Below are 16,694 nucleotides of genomic sequence, written 5' to 3'. Positions count from 1 at the left end.
TTTTTCACATCCATCGCTAGGGATGGGTACCGATCCCCGGTATTGAACGAGCCCCGGGGCCACATTCTTCAAGACCGCAGTACCGTTAAGATCTGACCTCAACAGTTCTGCTATCGGTACTGGAGAAGTGGCTTTTTTGTGTCCCACAAGATATAAACGTTATCTGCCATGTTTAACTCACCAAGTCAGTCCATTTTCCATTAATTAATGATGATATTAATTTCGCTATTCTTGCTGAAGAGGAGAGGTCTGTCTGGCTATTTGTGTGCATGGGGGGGCGGGGCTGTTGTTCAGACAGCACACGCCGCATGTACAATTAATGAAATCTGCCCCACCTATCGCCTCAACCTGCTGCTATGATGACCGTATTTTGCACTCTCTGTGTAGAACACAGTGGAGGAGCTCTGGAAAAAACAACTCTCACCTGCAGAGGATGTGAACAGGTAGAGAGGAAGAGCAGGTCGAGAGGCAGGGGAGGGGCTTTGGCCTCAAACTCTGTCAGAGATGCAAACACGGGCGTCAGATTCAGACGCAGCTTTCCCTGCAGGAGTTGAAGCAGAGACTTTCTCTGGGATGATCTTATGAACTCAAACATTTATTTAATTTGTTTTTATATTTACATCATGACAGCAATATGTCAAAACATTGCTGTTTATTTTTCTTTCTTTGTGCGAGTTGGTTTGTTGGCAAAGTTATGATTTAATGGAAATTGTGTAACTGCAAAATTGTGTCTTTTAAACATTTTTAGAATTTCGATAAAGTTTTGTGCGTATGTGTACAGGAAACGCAGCTACTGACTGATTCCCCATTTTGATATATTTTTTTTATCTCTCTGTCATGTTTAAATTAATTTAATACATTTTCCATCCACAAAGTCCCCACATATCATTTGAAGAGATTTTTAAGTTGAGGTAACTTTTTCCTTTTTTGCATTCTACTGTGAAAAATGTTTTAAGATGCTATGTTCAGAAGTAGTGGTGGTGGTGGTTTACGTAATGTGTTGCATATTGGTGCAAAGCTGACATGAAAAGCAGCGTTTTTCTGCATACAAAAGTTAGGAGCACATGTTATTTAGGTGTCACAGGCGACCTCTGGTTATTTGTTACAGGCCCTCGTATTAAATGTGACACTTACTTGTATACCACATTTTGTTTTGTGGATGCTCATGTTGAAGTGGTTCTCATATTGGCAAAAAGTAGATAGTGATCCAAAAATGCTGGAAGTTAGCGGAAAGAAACAACAAAACCATAAACCAAGAAACCAAGATGCATGTTTTCTTTAAATCTGTTTTATTTTGTTACTTTCAGAAAAGCATGGGATATGATTTGTCTGGTTCGTTTGGTTAATCCATGCAGGCGGTGCTTGAGGATTGGGTCAAATGATAAGACCCATTTGAAGAAGTGAGCCTGAAAACAGTCAACTTTAGTGCTGCCTGAAACTGATGTGACAGCTAACTGGTCATGGATAAGAAACCACCCTAAAAACTAAAAAGGGATTCCTAAACATGATTTTCAACCATCGTTTTTCAGGATGACTGACTTGTGTCACTGCAGAGCTGGGGAGCAGAATCAAGTGTGTTACAAGTTATCAGATTTCAAAACAGAAGGTCACCGTGGCTAAAATCTCTTCTTTAGAACACATTGTAATCATCTTAAAACGCTTCCCACCTCTCTCAACACCACTATCAATGAAAACAATCATTTGAAGTGCATTATCCAGCAGGATAATGTTGTATGTTTCCCTGAAGAGAAATGTGTAAGGAGCATCCTCCACTGACTCTTCCAACTCTCCAAATGCTACTCCACAGAGGCGACACCAAGTCCCCTCCAGGATCAGGACAAACCTGTGCCCAAGTCTCTTTGACAGACACGCCTGGGCACTTGTCCAAGTTCCTGCTCACATTTTAGCAGCTATTTTGTCACTGCTGAGCACATCAAAGGTCAGCCTGTGGAATCTGTTTTCCATCCGTACAAACATTTTTTCTCCTCTTGAGAATACAGCTCACGGCAACACCTTCATGCGAGCACAGAGGAATCCCGTCATTTCCAGGTTGGTAATCTCTGTTCGTTTAGAAAGTAAATGAAGTGAAAGTGAGTCTGCTCCTCTGAGAACAAGCGGAGGCAGGGTTTTAGCAGCCCGGCAGCCCTAAGAAATGAGATGGAGGCTTTCATTTATTCATTGATTTCTTTAGCAAACAGGTCAGACGGTGTGGGCTTTGCACCCTTTAATACTGACTTAGATGGAAATGTGACTCAAATGGCTCTCCTGACCTACCAGCCACTACAGCAAGATTTGAAATATGCAGCAGTGAAATGAGAGGTCAGCCTGACTGATGATGCTGTCAGCTGTACAGTGGTCATTCATTACATTTCCAGCCAGAATTACTGGATTCCATCATGTAGTCCTAATTATTACTGATTGCAGACATAATCTACAGTGATGGTAGCGAGGAAACGCAAAAGCAGGTTAATGCTACACTACGTTGTCATGATTTATTAGTACAGTAAAATATGATCCAGTTGCACAAGGAAACCCAGACTAAACTATGTCTTTTTTTATTCTGTATGCAAAAAGTTTCACTGCTTATCAACTCAAATGAGCTGTTTTTTTTTAAAGTTGTTTCGTTACTTTTTCTGACAATTTATTTGCTTTTTACATTTCTTTAATTGCATTTAGACTATAAATGCTCTATTTCATTCTTTTATATCCTTCACATCCTTTTTTGAGCCCCTTTGGTCAAAGATTTCTCTCCACAGTGATGTTCCACCCATTTGTGTTCATATAATTTAGTTCCTCTTTTTGAGTGGAGGCTTAATTTCTACTTCAGATTTTTATTTTAAGTGGCTATTTCTTAGAAAAAGTAGGCTTTGCAGTTTTCAAATAAGAACTGTCGCTATGATGACGCAAGCTTAGCTTCTTAAGCCTTTCTAAAACATTCTTTCATTACCCAAAATAGTCCTAGGAGATAAACCCAAACAATGAGCTGAAAGATGCCTAAATGTTTCACAAAGCTGTGGAGAATTGCAGATTCAAAAAGCCTTAGTCTCTGTTTCTGTAACTTCTGTCTTTACATCCTTTGATTTGGAGCTAAGCCTTTCAGGTGACAAAAAAACCCCCTGATCAAAATCCATTTGAATATGCAACTAAAGATATTCTACAATCTTGTTAAGAAACTCCATTATTTTGAAGCTGTGTGCATGTCAGTACCAACACAGCAAATGAGTGGTCTGATGGAAGAGTCTCTGTCCTGCTATTTGACACCTTTTTTGTACAGCCAAGTTATAACAAACTCAAGTTCCAAACAGGGAGGTTCCAAGAAGCCAAAACCCCATAGACCTCTACAGAGGAATAAACAGCTGTTACACAGTCATTATATTTGTTTGAATAACCATTCTTGCTCTACTACCTTTTTTTAACATGTTCTTGATAATCCTAATTTTTTATTCAAGATTTTTTTTCTGTAGTGCAAGTTATTCAAGGAATAAACTGACCAATCAGATGCCTGAATAAAGGAATGTGTTCTCACTTTAAACATTTAAAACATTTGATTGACAGATTCTCCCGAGCCCACTTTCAAGTGGTACGTACAGTATGTGGCCCTTTGTTAGGAATAATTAGAAATAGAATAGTTAGAAACTGCCTTTAACTTTTATTACACTAATGGTTTAAACTTAATTCGCTGAGCATGTATTGTCATCTCAAAATTATATTACATTTGAAGACAGCACAGCCAAACTATTGTTTTCACAGTTTCTTCTCATCCTCCCTTTTTCTGTGACTGTGTGATCTGCTGAGCAGGCCTCAGACTTATCTTCACTTTAGCCTTGGAGCTTCTCTCCAGCAGCAACCTGTGGGCGTGATTTTCACACGAGGTCCATTGGACGATCTTCTGAATATGCAAATGCAGGGTTTTTATACCAAAGCCCATCCCTGAGCTCGTTGGTTCGGACTTTGAATGTACCATGTTCATATGTCTGTCCCCTTCGTGTTTGTGCGAAGTAAAACCTCCACAAAAGCTAAGTAACTGTCTCTGAGTCATTATTCTTTATTTCTGTGTGCAAGAAACTGACGGGTACGAACCTAAAATTTAATACAGTCCTTTCTAGAAAATCCAGTTTCTTCACACCCTTCAACAAGCTCACTCCTGATTGGGGAGAGTGGTTGCCATAGAAATGTTGACTCAGACCGACTCAGAATGATCATTGCTTGCTGACGTCTGGTTCCAACATGTCAACGTCTGTATCATAAAAAGTGGCGACTGAATATATTTCTTTGGCGACTGGAAGTAAACCTTTTTGTCTTTTTGGTGGCTGAATCCCTTTTGCTGGATTCTACCCAGCTCCGGTTGGGTGAACCCTGGATAGTCCACAGTCTGTCCCAGGATCGCACTGACATTCACACTTGGGGGCAATTTAGAAACGGCAATTAATACACTGTTGAGGGAAACCAGAGTTCCCAGAGAAAACACACACATGCATGAAGACAACATGCAAACTCTATACCGAAAGGTCCCAGCCGGGGTTTGAACCAGAGCCTTCTCACTGTGAGGCGGGTGCGCCACTGTGTAGCCCATGAGCTTAAAATATGTTTTAGTAAACTTATTCCAAAGGTCTCAGTAATTTTTTATTGTTTTGCTGAATTTAGTTTAGATGCACTGTAGTTAACAATAAAGTCGTCAACATAAACTAATATTTGTTTATGGCTATTCAATTTCTTATGAAGCCATGGTTTTGGAGAAAAGACACTGAATCACAACAGTCTATTCATTAGGCCTCAAAAAAATGTTCCTAAAGCGGCATGCCCAAATACTTCAAATTCAACATCCAGCATTGTTTGAGTTTAATCGTCCACGTCAGCCAGTTTGTCTCCAAAAAAATGTCTAAACTATTAAGAACATAGTTGATCAGCACTGTGCAGACGGCCAACAGATTGGACCACTGCGAGTTTCTCCATGCTCAGCTCCCTTTGCTTTTCCAGGTGGTGAAAATCATTCAGATCCAGATTAATCCCACCTCACACTCCCAGCAGATTCTGGGCTTTGATGTTGAGATAAAGCTGCAAAGCCACAATCTTCATTTTGTCTGAGCCTCACATCAGCTTCCAGCAAAGGACTCCAAGGTGACAGAACAAACACCATTTTCTCTTGTATTTGACTTTTAACACAAAAGGTAACCACAATGGAAAGAGGAAAATGAGGTAAGCATTACTTGATCTCACTTTAGTTGGTTACAATGATAAATGCACAAAGGACATTTGCATATGTTGTTTGGTGGACAGCTCAGATTCAGGAATATCTGACAGATTATTTTTGCACATAAAAAAACATGTCTCAATAAAGATGTAAAACTGACTGTGTCACTATGGGCTATTTTACACTAACTAGCTATTAATGACCATCTGAATTCATGCATCTATTTTTCCACACTGATATCCAGCGTGGAAAAATATTTTTTCCACTATAAGGTGCAATTAAAAGGCTTCATTTTTTTAATGCCTTATATATGGATTAATTCTGGCTGTCTTTACTAATGTTAGAGCAATTTTGAGAGAAAGACAGCACTCTGTCAAAATGTCAGTTTTTTTTATGAGTTTCAAACTCACAACTTTGGGAGTCAGCATAGTCACCGTTTGTTTTAGAAATATCAGTCTGTTTTTTAAGAGTTGCAAAGAAAGTTGGAAGTTTCAGGTATTGTAAATGTGCTTACTGTCAGGAGTCACAGCTCTGTCTCCCCCTCTGGAGCCGTCTCCAGAGTTCTGAGTGCACTACACCTCGCAGCAACCCCAGTGTGCAGTTTCTGGATGCCACACACCCGACTGTCGTTTACCAATCAATCACATGACACTTCAGCACTGCACAAAGCCTTGCTCAGTGCAAAGCCTTGTGTGTGCCACTCTGCCTGCATTACCAAGCGGTTCATCGATACCTGATCTTCTAATTTCCTGACCCTGTTTTTTCTGTGTTTGCCTGCCGCCTGCCCCAACTCTCGCCTGGATCCTGATTACTGGTTTCCGCTCTGATGGTCCCATGCTCATTATTGACCCCTGCCTGCCTGCCTGACCCTGATTTAGCTTTGTGGACTTTTAGCTATGCTAATAAATCTGCTGCAATTTGAACCAGCCATCTGCCCGTTTTGTGACAGTTACATGGCTAATGCTTCTAACGTAGCTAACGTGTTACAAACAAGTTCTAGAGTTACTGTGAATGCAATGATTAAAGTCTGGCTGACTGACAGACAGACATGTCTGACTCTGTCTCACTTAATGCTCGTTATAGTTTGGTGTACCTTAAAGATGACGTCATTTTGGAAACAGACCGTTCATTGACAGTACACTTTAGAATCCGGTGCGCCCTATAGTGAGGAAAATACAGAATAACACCTCTGAAACCAGAAGCAAGAAAACTCAAGATTGTTAATATAATAACCTATAGGAATTCTATTTCATGGAAAAAGTATTACAGTTACATAAAAAAAGAGGTTTACTTTGCAGACGGTTCAGAGGTGGGATCACCCAAAAACTGCACAGAAACACAAGTGGGAGGAGAGTTGTAGAGGATTGGTGAACATATAAAAAGAACTTAAAATAGATTGATTTTTTGGAAAAAACATTTTACATCAGCTCATGTTACACATCACTACAAAGTCATTTCTGTGCTTCTTTAGTCTAAAGTAAATTTAGAACAGGAATAAAACAATTGGCTTTTCAGCTGACTTTTGGCAAGCTGAGGCAATCCCCCTTAATTTTGAGGGTTTTTTGGCTTTTTCCTGACGTAACTAATTAAAAATTCACAGCCACAATTCTGTCTGGGACAAAACTTTACTTGCTGCCACTTAATATAAATAGGCCTTGGGAATTAGAGACATTAACTTTTCCGATGAGCATCTTCGTCAGAGGTGGACAACAAGGACTGTTTTGCCCTAGCATCTCCTGACTGGCCGAACTCTCCTGCTCCAGGTTATCAACAGCAAGACATTCAACAAATATGTAGGGACACATTCCTGGAGGCCTGAAATTGTCTAATCCTCTCTTTTAATAAGTAAGACATTGTGGTGTTACTTCTTCAAATCAGTTTAGCAATGACTCCTACAAGACCAGAGATAGAAAACCAATCCTGACATGTCATGTCCCCCCTTCTGACCCACTAATGGGCCAAATTAGAACTAGGTCATTTATACAGAAGGCGGGAGAGTTGTTTTTGCAGGATAATATTTATTTTTTATTACCTCAAGTTGGATCCTTGGTTAACTTTCATAGTAAATTTATAATTAAATTAAAAAATGTTGAATAAAAAAGAAATGATCAGTCCCCCTTTAGTCCTCCAAAGGTGAGACTAGAAAAGGATGTCAGTGCATTTGGAGGTGACTCATAAGTATTAACGTTTTGTTTTTCCAAGTCTCTCTGCAGAGACAACAATCTGCTGATACAAAGCAGGGATGAAAAATGGTTATAACAAGATGATTTTGAGAACATCATTCAGTAAAAACACAGAATTAAAGATGGATGACTCAAAAACAGAGCGTTTCTAAAGTGACATACCGTACTTATGGGGAGAAAATTAACACTCAGATTTCCCACTTCCCAAGAGTCTTAGGGGTTTAAGGCGGGGCTAACCCCCGGTTCGCCACACTGTGTTGTAGATTGAGGATGTATTTGTGTTGAAACCGCGTGCGTGTTTAAGAAGGAGCAGGGAGCTGCAGCGGAACGCAAGAGCAGCTCTCCCCTCTTTCCGCCTATGACACGGCATCAATGTGGAAATAACAGGGCTGGTTAAGAAAAACACACCAGTAAAAGAGAGCAGCAGTGACTTGTAAGTGCACGCGCTCTACGCGGCCTCTGGCACACAGCGGACCGGCTTTTCCAAACGCGTTGGTGATGGTGAATTTTTTCACACCGCTTTTAACGATTGCTTTACTTTCTTGATTTATTTCTTGATTGATTTACTTGAAAGCTGCGTCACATTGTAGTGGCGGTCAGGTGCACGTTGGGTCTAATGCAGGGGTCGGCAACCTTTTTTACTCAAAGAGCCATTTGGGACCGCTCCTAATGAAAAGAAAGCACCCGGAGCCACAACCCGTTTTGACAACATTATATATATTATGCATGTATATATTATATCAAGGGTGCTCATTACGTCGATCTTCAATGGCATGAGTGTAGATCGCGGGCCAGAAAAGATAAAAAAAAGTACTTCTTAAAAATCCACCAGCCAATCAAAATCCTTACTGAGAAGTACGGGACTTGATTGACATGTAGATTAGCCAATCGGACATCGTCTGAAGCATACGTCGCTGCAAATGTACATTGTGTTCTTTAAAGGATGATACCGCGGCCTCGTTGGGAGGAGCTACTAGTTCTGGTCTGATCTCTGCATGGAGCGATGTGTTTATCAATGCATGGTAGACACTGAGAATGTGCAGAGATCAGGATTATTATTTTGAAGAGTTCTACTTGGTAATCATGTTTCCATGTTTGAGTTCATAAAATCATCCCAGGGAAAGTCTCTGCTTCAACTCCCGCAGTGAAAGCTGCGTCTGAATCTGACGCCCGTGTTTGCATCTCTCTGACAGAGTTTGAAGCCAAAGCCCCTCCTCCGCCTCTCCATCTGCTTTTCCTCTCTACCTGTTCACCTGTTCACATCCTCTGCAGCTGAGAGTTGGTTTCCCGCGCGCTCCTCAGTGTGTCCTACACAGAGAGCGCAAAATACGATAGTTGGGGCGCTCCAGCGCCGCACAAGGATGAAAGAGCCGGACGCAGGTTATAGCTGGGATAGAGCGGGTTAAGCAAACGAATGGAAGAAGGCGCTCCGCTGAAGAAATATTCAATATTGTACACATTTTATTATTAGTCTGAACTATCTTTTATTTAGAAAAATCTTTTATTTTGCTAAATCAGTCCAGTGCGAAAAAAAACATCAACAAAAGTTGTGTTGGGCGGTTTTTGGCTGGGTCTGGCGGTTTTCAGATGACTTTTGGGCTGGAAAACTGTGACTCTATCTGGCAACACTGGCACAAACTCTCTGTCATCAGCGAGTTGCTCTCTGCCCCGCATAACGTCAAGTTCCCGGCAGAAGATCACTCCGGACCGCGTGTGTCCTCCTGCTATCAGCTCTGCAGTTCTCGCCCGATAAATACGAGCTCATTTAGGAAGCTGGTTTTGACGTGGTACGCGCTTCGTACGGAGCCAGCAGATGAACAAACTAAAATAAAATTTAATTATTATAAAATACTCATTATTTTGCAAAGTCAGAGGGAGCCACAACAAAAGGATGAAAGAGCCACATGTGGCTCTGGAGCCATGGGTTGCCGACCCCTGGTGTAATGGCACCAAAGGATTGTGGGATGCGGCTGAGCATGGGTGTTTCTTTGATTGCACCATGACTTAAGTCTCTAACAACTGAAGTCAGGTCCATGCTGTTTGGCTGTTTGTGTGTGTGTCAAAGCAATCACGCTTGTTGCTGGACATAGAACTATGCAGTCAGTCTCCCCTCTGAAGCTGCTGAAGCGCTCCTAGCAGCCGATAAATAAAAGCATAAATTAGCCGCATCATTGAATTAGCCGCAGGGTCGAATGTTGGTGACAAAAGAAGTGGCTTATAGTCCGGAAAATACGGTAATGTCTGCTTGCAGTTGGTCATAAATACTTTAAATGTTTCCAACCATCTCTCCTGTTGAGCTTGGCGAAGCCTGGTGCATGACTGCTGGACAGCTGAGAGGAGCTCCTGAAGGAGGACTGTGGCAGGCTGGCCACAAGTTGACGATCACACACCTCTGCTGAAAAATAAGAACAGAAAACAGCTATATGGTTAAGGTTTTGCATACATGCAGCACAAAATGTTATGTTTTTGCCATACAAATTCATAAATACATCTGTGGTCAGCGGGACCCTTCAAGCCCCACTGCAGAGATAAAAACATACCGGAGTGTTTCACAGAGCAGAAGAAACTACACAGTGTATCAAAAGATCTGATGCTGTTGGAGACAGAGTAGCCTCCATATCCTAATCTGAGTAAAAACTGCAAACAACAAACTCCTGTTTAAGGAAAATTGCCTTCTATCTCTAACTCATCCACTTTCAGCAACTTTGAGTTCATTCAGGGAGGCTTAAGGATTCATCAGATTAAACAAACAAGCTGCACTAAAATTGAATTCATGTTCTGAGTGATGCAATTTCAAAATTGTAACCTTATTGGAATGGGAATGTCTTTAAAGACCCACTCTGATAAAACAAAATGTGCTTATGCTTACTTTTATGAGATTGTCTTCTTAGTGTAACCAAACATAATTTAATCTGCAAATATACAGTCAGGTTCATGAAAACAAGCTCCATAAATATTCAGTCTTCCTGTCAAGCAGCAAACTCCGAGCTGTAGCCAAACAAGCGCTGCCTCCATCTAACATCTCTGTGTTAATGGATGCTGTTCTCCTCAACCACAGAGACAAGAGCCAATTACAATGATTCAGAGTGAACATCGATCCGCGGCCACAACTCTAACAGAGATTGAGTTTCGATTACTCTGTAAACATTAGCGCCTCTCACACAAACAAAAGAAGCTCTCATCTACCTTTCCAGTCTGTGTAGCACTAAATATATTTATTTATACTTGCATATATATATGGACTGAAGAATGTCCGTCACCGATCCTTATACATCAAAAACCCTATGAATAGCAGAATTAAAATGTGCACAACAAAATAAAACAACAAAAAAAAGACAAAAACAAAAAAAGACTTTATTCACAATAAAGGTTGGCATCTAAAAATACCAAGTGTTTCAGCTTTAAGGGGGCTGATCTGGTTTCTTCTGTCCGTAATGACCTGCCTGAGGAGAAGGTCCTTTCAGTTCTTAGGTTCCTGTGCAGGTTAGTTGTGGAGCCAGTTCTAGGTGGAAACCTACACTATCAAACCTCCACTCTGCTTTTGTATTCTCAATATAAGTGAAATCCTTTTCCCAGTGTCCCTATTTGACTTTACTTTACGATTCTGTGTTGATGTAGTTTGTTGCTGTTGGACCTGGTGTTCTCTGCCTCTATCATACTTGGTTCATGTGTTACTGCACATGTAACAGCCCCGCCGGCGTGCTCAGCGCAAACACGTATGTGACCAATCACTTGCGGCTTGAAGGAAAAAAAAAATGGTTGAAAGAAAGTTTAAAAAAGAAAACAGAAAGGAGCCAGCTGTTGTCGTCCACCTTAAGAGCCGTTTCATTCGCGACCGACACATCACCAGAGCTTTTAGGATCAAGAAAGTGTGAAGACAATAGGCTCAAGAAATATTTCTTTAAAAACTGCTTGTTGGTATAATATTACATGCTAAAAAGGAATAAAAGTCAACGAAAATGGGTCTCTTTGTATATATGAGAGGTATTCAAAAAGTCCAGCTAAAGCACTGGTTCTTTAACTCTATAGCCTGATGGACTCTGAGTGATTGTGTGGTCAATACCAAGGATTCATTTGGTTTGGTTTCACATAATACCCCAAAGTGGCATACCGTTAGTGCTCATTTGCGGGCTTTGAGGCTCAAAAATATTTGGAGAAAAAAAACCAACACATGAGAAATGTAACATTACGTTGCTTTTGTTGTCTTTTCTGCCGGGCATTCATTTTCTTTTCTGCCTAATAAGTTGATTTCTTTCCTCAATTGGTGTCCTGGATTTGGGCCCTACAACAGCTTTTTTTTTCTGACCAGACACTCATCCAAGATATTCCATTTCATATTTTAATAAATACTTTTCCTTTTTCCCTTAATTGTTTTCATTGTCACAAACTTCTTAACATAGTATCTTGTTTGGATTCACACTGTGTTGGAGATGCATTTCACAATGCATGTCCTTTCACGTCTGCTCTAGTTTGCTAAAAGATACTTTTGCATTCAAACTGTTGCTAAAAACAAAAGGTTCACTGCATTTCACAAACATTTTTGAATTTGAATAACTTGCGCTACATCAAAAATATGATGAAAAAAAATTATGATTAGCAAAAACATTTTAATAAAAGGTAGAGCAAAGAAAAATCAGTAATTCTGACGAACCCAATGACAGTAAAAGCTGTTTATTTCTCTATAGAAGTCTTTGGGGTTTTGGCTTCTTGGAACCAGCGGGTACTTCCTGTTTGGAATGCGAGGGAGGGGGCGGCGGTTGTACAGCCCAACTCTCTTTACCGTTAATGGTATTATCCAAGAATTCAGCTTGCTTTGGCCCAAGACTTTTTTCTTTGTTAAAATTGGTAGGGAGTTTCAGACTGAGATTGCAGTAAAGAACCGTATTGATAGTTCCCTGATCCATTTTCTCTTTGGTCAGTCACACTGATCCCACCAACCATGCAACTGCAACAATGACAGAAAAGCTGACTGCAGCACATTTTTTTGGTACTTTACCTTTTTTCCTTAGCTCTGCAGAGTTCCACTGTCCATTTCCTGGGAGCACTGCATCTTTTTAATAAGTAATATGTGCAGATAAATGATTTGTGATTCTTCCGGTCAGTGAAATGATGAACCATTTCACTCATTTGAAGCTCAGGTTTTAATGTGCCTAGTAAATTCTTGTTGGTCTTTCCAATGATCATACTTTTTAAAAGTGTAAAATAAATTGAGGGCATTAAAAAAGCCGCATGAAACAAAGAGCATAGCACTATTAGACTGAAAGAAAATTCTGAGTATCAAGAGAAAGATGCCAGCAGAAAGGAAAAATTTTTCTCCTTTTCTTCAAATGTTTATCACCACCATGGAACCTTGCTTTGTTGAAGTTACCTTAAGACACATTTCATCTGCTTTTTTACAAACTGTCTTTAAAAAGTCCCTCCTGCGTTACCCAATGGTGCACCCAGCCACACAGATCCCATTTAGTGTCTGTAACTACTCTGTATCTATTATTGTCATGCTAGACGACCTAGCAAGGTGTCATCTTCAATGTTGTCAGTGATGGAAATCTCTCCTAACTGGTCTGTTCATCCTTTCTTTCATTCAGTCGTCCTTTCATCCCAGAACATGATGCTTCCACCTCTATGTTTTACAGTGGGTAAGATATTCTTGGATGCTACTCAGCATTCTTCCACCCCCAAACATGACAGTTGGTGAGTTTCAGATGACCTTCTCCCAATCCTCTTCTGGATCATAAAAATGATCCCTGGAGAACTTTAGACTGTTTTAAATATGTGTGTACTGGCTTAAGCAGAGGGACCTTTGGAGTTTCACAAGATTTAAATCCCTGACAATGTTGTGGGTTACTATGGTAACCTGTTGATGAGGTTCCAGCTTTTTCAGGTCATTGACCAGTGTTGGTCTGGGCTGTTTCCTCACCCTTCTCAAGACCATTTGTACCCCACCAGGTGAGATTTGTGTGGAGGTCCAGGTGAAGGGAGACTGTCGGTGAGTTTATATTCTTTATCCATTTTCTAATAATCCCTCCAACAATTGATCTCTTCTCTCAAAGCTGCTTGCTTATTGTAGATTAGTTCATTTCAGTCTTGTTTAGTTTTACAATCTTGTCTCTGGTGTCCTTTTGGCAACTCTTTGGTCATGGTGAAGAGGTTGTAGTCTGACGAAGGTGGAAGTGATTCCACCGAAACATGTAAGGTATGTTCACAAACACAAACCGTGTCTGAGAAAAAATAACTTAAGAACTCAGTTGTAGTCTGACTGTTTAAAGATGTAGACAGGTGTCTTTTTTACAGATAACCAGCTCAAACAAGTACCGTACTATTTTTTGAGCCCCCGTTGGTTGTAGGTCCGTAGAAAAATGGAACGGACCGGTTAGGGCAGAGCTACTGTTGAAACCCGTTGATATGTATTTCTGTTCGCCGCCCGCAAAATTCTCTAAAACAACATGAAATGCTTCTGGGCTGGTGGATGACCTCCATTGTTGTAGTTAGTAGCTTCATCCCGCATGCCCCATGACGGTCCAACTTTGAGTAGAAACACTCACCCGAATTGACTGGACCGTTTAAACCAGACCAAACTGGACCTGACCAGTACGTACTGCTCAGTGGAAACAAGGCTTAAATGACCCTGTCATGTTGTTGCATTCACTTTTGATAGCACACAAAAAAAGAAAAAGGTACAGAAAATATTAAATGAAGATAGAAAATGAGAGTGGAGGAAACAATGAGTTACATCTTCTACATACAGATGTGGATTTCCAGAATAGATAAATGTAAATGTTCTGAAATGTCTAAGGCCTCAGACATGCTTAATTCCACAGCTTTAACTGTCATTAACATTCACCAAAGAGCTCCAGTTTCTTTTGTCCTCACAAACTTCACTTGATAGTTTTTATCCCTGCAGGCTGACCTAACAGACCCTTGCTAAAGTGGGCGGTGAAAGGTTCTCTGTTTTAAAAAGTGGTCAATTACAGTACTTTGAAGAGGTGGAAATGAGAGGAAAGGCTCTCCTCACATGCAGACAGCTGTACTCCCTGAGGAGCTGGTGTGTTGTGAGAGCCAGGTCTCGCCAAAGCACCACTCAGAGAAAAGGGCAGTTAAAAACATCGGGTCGGTCTCCCCTCAGAGGAGCTTCGGCTTGTCAGAGCCGACATCCCTGACGGTGTGACTAGTGGAGCACAAACACAAACGGCTCTAAGGAAAATCGCTGAATACCTGTTGGTCCAAGCAGCCGGTGAACCCCATCACTGGCCTGACTGTGCCAAACGTAGAGGATGTTGTGCCTTCCTCGAAAATAGATCCTCACTCTCTGTGAACTTCAAATGTAGGACCAACCCACAATACTAAGCTGACATTTGCATTAAAGTCCTCAAAAGTACAGTTTGAAGTGCTTTAGTGACAAATCACTTAACCGTGACTGTAGTACATAATTTTGTGGCATTAGACGACCTGTTGTTGGCACTGGGGACAATGAAAGTTGCTCTGCTTCAAGATAAGAGCACTTCAGGGAAGTGAAGGGAGACATTAAATAGGAGGGATGTGAGACACAAGACGTGTTTGCCTTTTCACTGAATAAATAAAAGAATAAGAGAAAATAAACTGTAAAAGAATAATGGAAATGTGGAGAAGAGCCTCGGAGCAATCCATAACAGGACTTTATATTGTTGACATATGAGGGACTTATTTTAATCCCCACATATAAAATATCATCCTTTCATAAAAAAATGTAATCCCTTCTTTCACCTGAGGAGGAGGATTTAGGAGAGAATAGGTCTCAGCGCAGCCCAGTGTCAGTTTTACCATTCAGGGTGAATAAACTGTAATTCTGACAGCTCTGGGAAGTCTCAAATGACTGGAGAAAAATCTCTGGGGTGACAAAACCGTGGCACTGTCAAGCCCAATTAATCACCTCTGACATGACGGCCACACTAATTCTTGGCACAGAAGAGTCATGGAGGGGGAGCAAATCTCATTCACGTACTTTCTGGAATTCTTTATTGTTCTACTGAATAACAAAGTGCTCACAGTCACCATAACAAAGCAGGGGACCCTGAATACAGATAAGCTCCATCCATCACCCTAGCAAACAGCAGGGAACTGAAGGTCCTGCTCTTCAGAGTTCTGTAAGCCCAGAGTTCAGTGCTTCTCAATGTGAGACAGTTCGACTTACTTATCCAGTCAGAGCACGCAGCGGTAAGCAGGATAATGAGGCTCCCGCCATGGTTGTTTTTGCTCTGGAGCACTAACAATCATCCTCAAGCAAAAAAAATGTCAAACTTCATTTAACTAATGTGAGGAACTCCACCGACAGTCTGAGCCACAGGAATTGAACCTGGGTTTTATCAACTTCACAGCTGTGCCAACATTAAGATAGATTCTGCTGCGTCAAAACTGCCGATAAATCACAAGGCTGTCAGATTGAGCATTATGAAAACATAAGATTACATAAAGTTCTGTAAATAAAAAATAGTTTCGTTATATGTTAGACTCTGCATATTGTTGCGTTTTACTGTAAAATATAGGGATTTAATGTAATAGCAATCAAAATGTGAAACATCTTTGCTATAATTATGCAACGCCAAACAAAGTCTATATGAGTTTACATAATGGCTTTGTCACAGCTGCCCCTACAGCTAGACACGGGCTGTCTGTAGGCAAAAACCAGATATAAGGGCACCGTACGATAGCGTCACCCAGATCTCAAAAGTGCATGGAAATTGGGTTCCCCTTATCAATACTACATAATACAATTACCACACCCATGGCAGTTGTACGATACATTTTTAACAAGACTCAAAGGGACTGCAAGACACATCTGTACTCCCCTTAACATGCACCTTTAATCACCTGCTTCTCTATACGACCCTCCACAGGTCTATACAGCCCAAAACCCCAGAGCATCTGTACTGATCAACCCCTGTATGGGTACATGAGACTATACTTCAATATCTACAAGAAAACACTGATCTATGGGCATCCCTTCCTGAATGCGTTTCAGACTGCAATGATCTGGTGGTTGATTTAATTTGGTGAGCAAGCCGACTGAACATCCAGGTAATCAAAAAGTGGAATCAGAATCAGAATCAGAATCACTTTATTTGCCAAGTACAGCGCATGTACAGGGAATTTGACTTCGGTTACTTGTGCTCTCGTGCAAACTAGCAAGGAGAAGGATAGTAGAAGGATAAATAATATAAAAGAAGGTAAGTGTAAGGTAGCTGTATGAATAAATAAACATAACTGAATAAGGAAATAGATTGAAATAACAAGACAAAAAGATAAAAAATGAAAAATGCAGCAGCAGTAATTCCAGTTGGACAGTT

The 16,694-nt window shown here is 40.7% G+C and overlaps 1 protein-coding gene across 2 annotated transcripts in view; it reads right to left on the bottom strand.

The window, feature by feature from the left end:
- Positions 1–16,694, bottom strand: part of LOC105356097 (contactin-associated protein-like 4) — an 84,091-nt gene that overhangs the window by 22,215 nt on the left and 45,182 nt on the right. Inside the window, exon 2 of one of the 2 annotated variants that reach the window (XM_011485978.3) lies at positions 9,656–9,769. In XM_011485978.3, the coding sequence (XP_011484280.2) occupies positions 9,656–9,769 (114 nt within the window). The remainder of the gene's footprint in view (positions 1–9,655; positions 9,770–16,694) is intronic. The other variant, XM_023965351.1, reaches the window with a different exon arrangement.

This window comes from Oryzias latipes, chromosome 17 (genome assembly GCF_002234675.1).
Source record: "Oryzias latipes chromosome 17, ASM223467v1".
In the NCBI taxonomy this organism is placed as follows: Eukaryota; Metazoa; Chordata; class Actinopteri; order Beloniformes; family Adrianichthyidae; genus Oryzias; species Oryzias latipes.
This window is presented reverse-complemented; position numbering and strand designations above follow the sequence as displayed.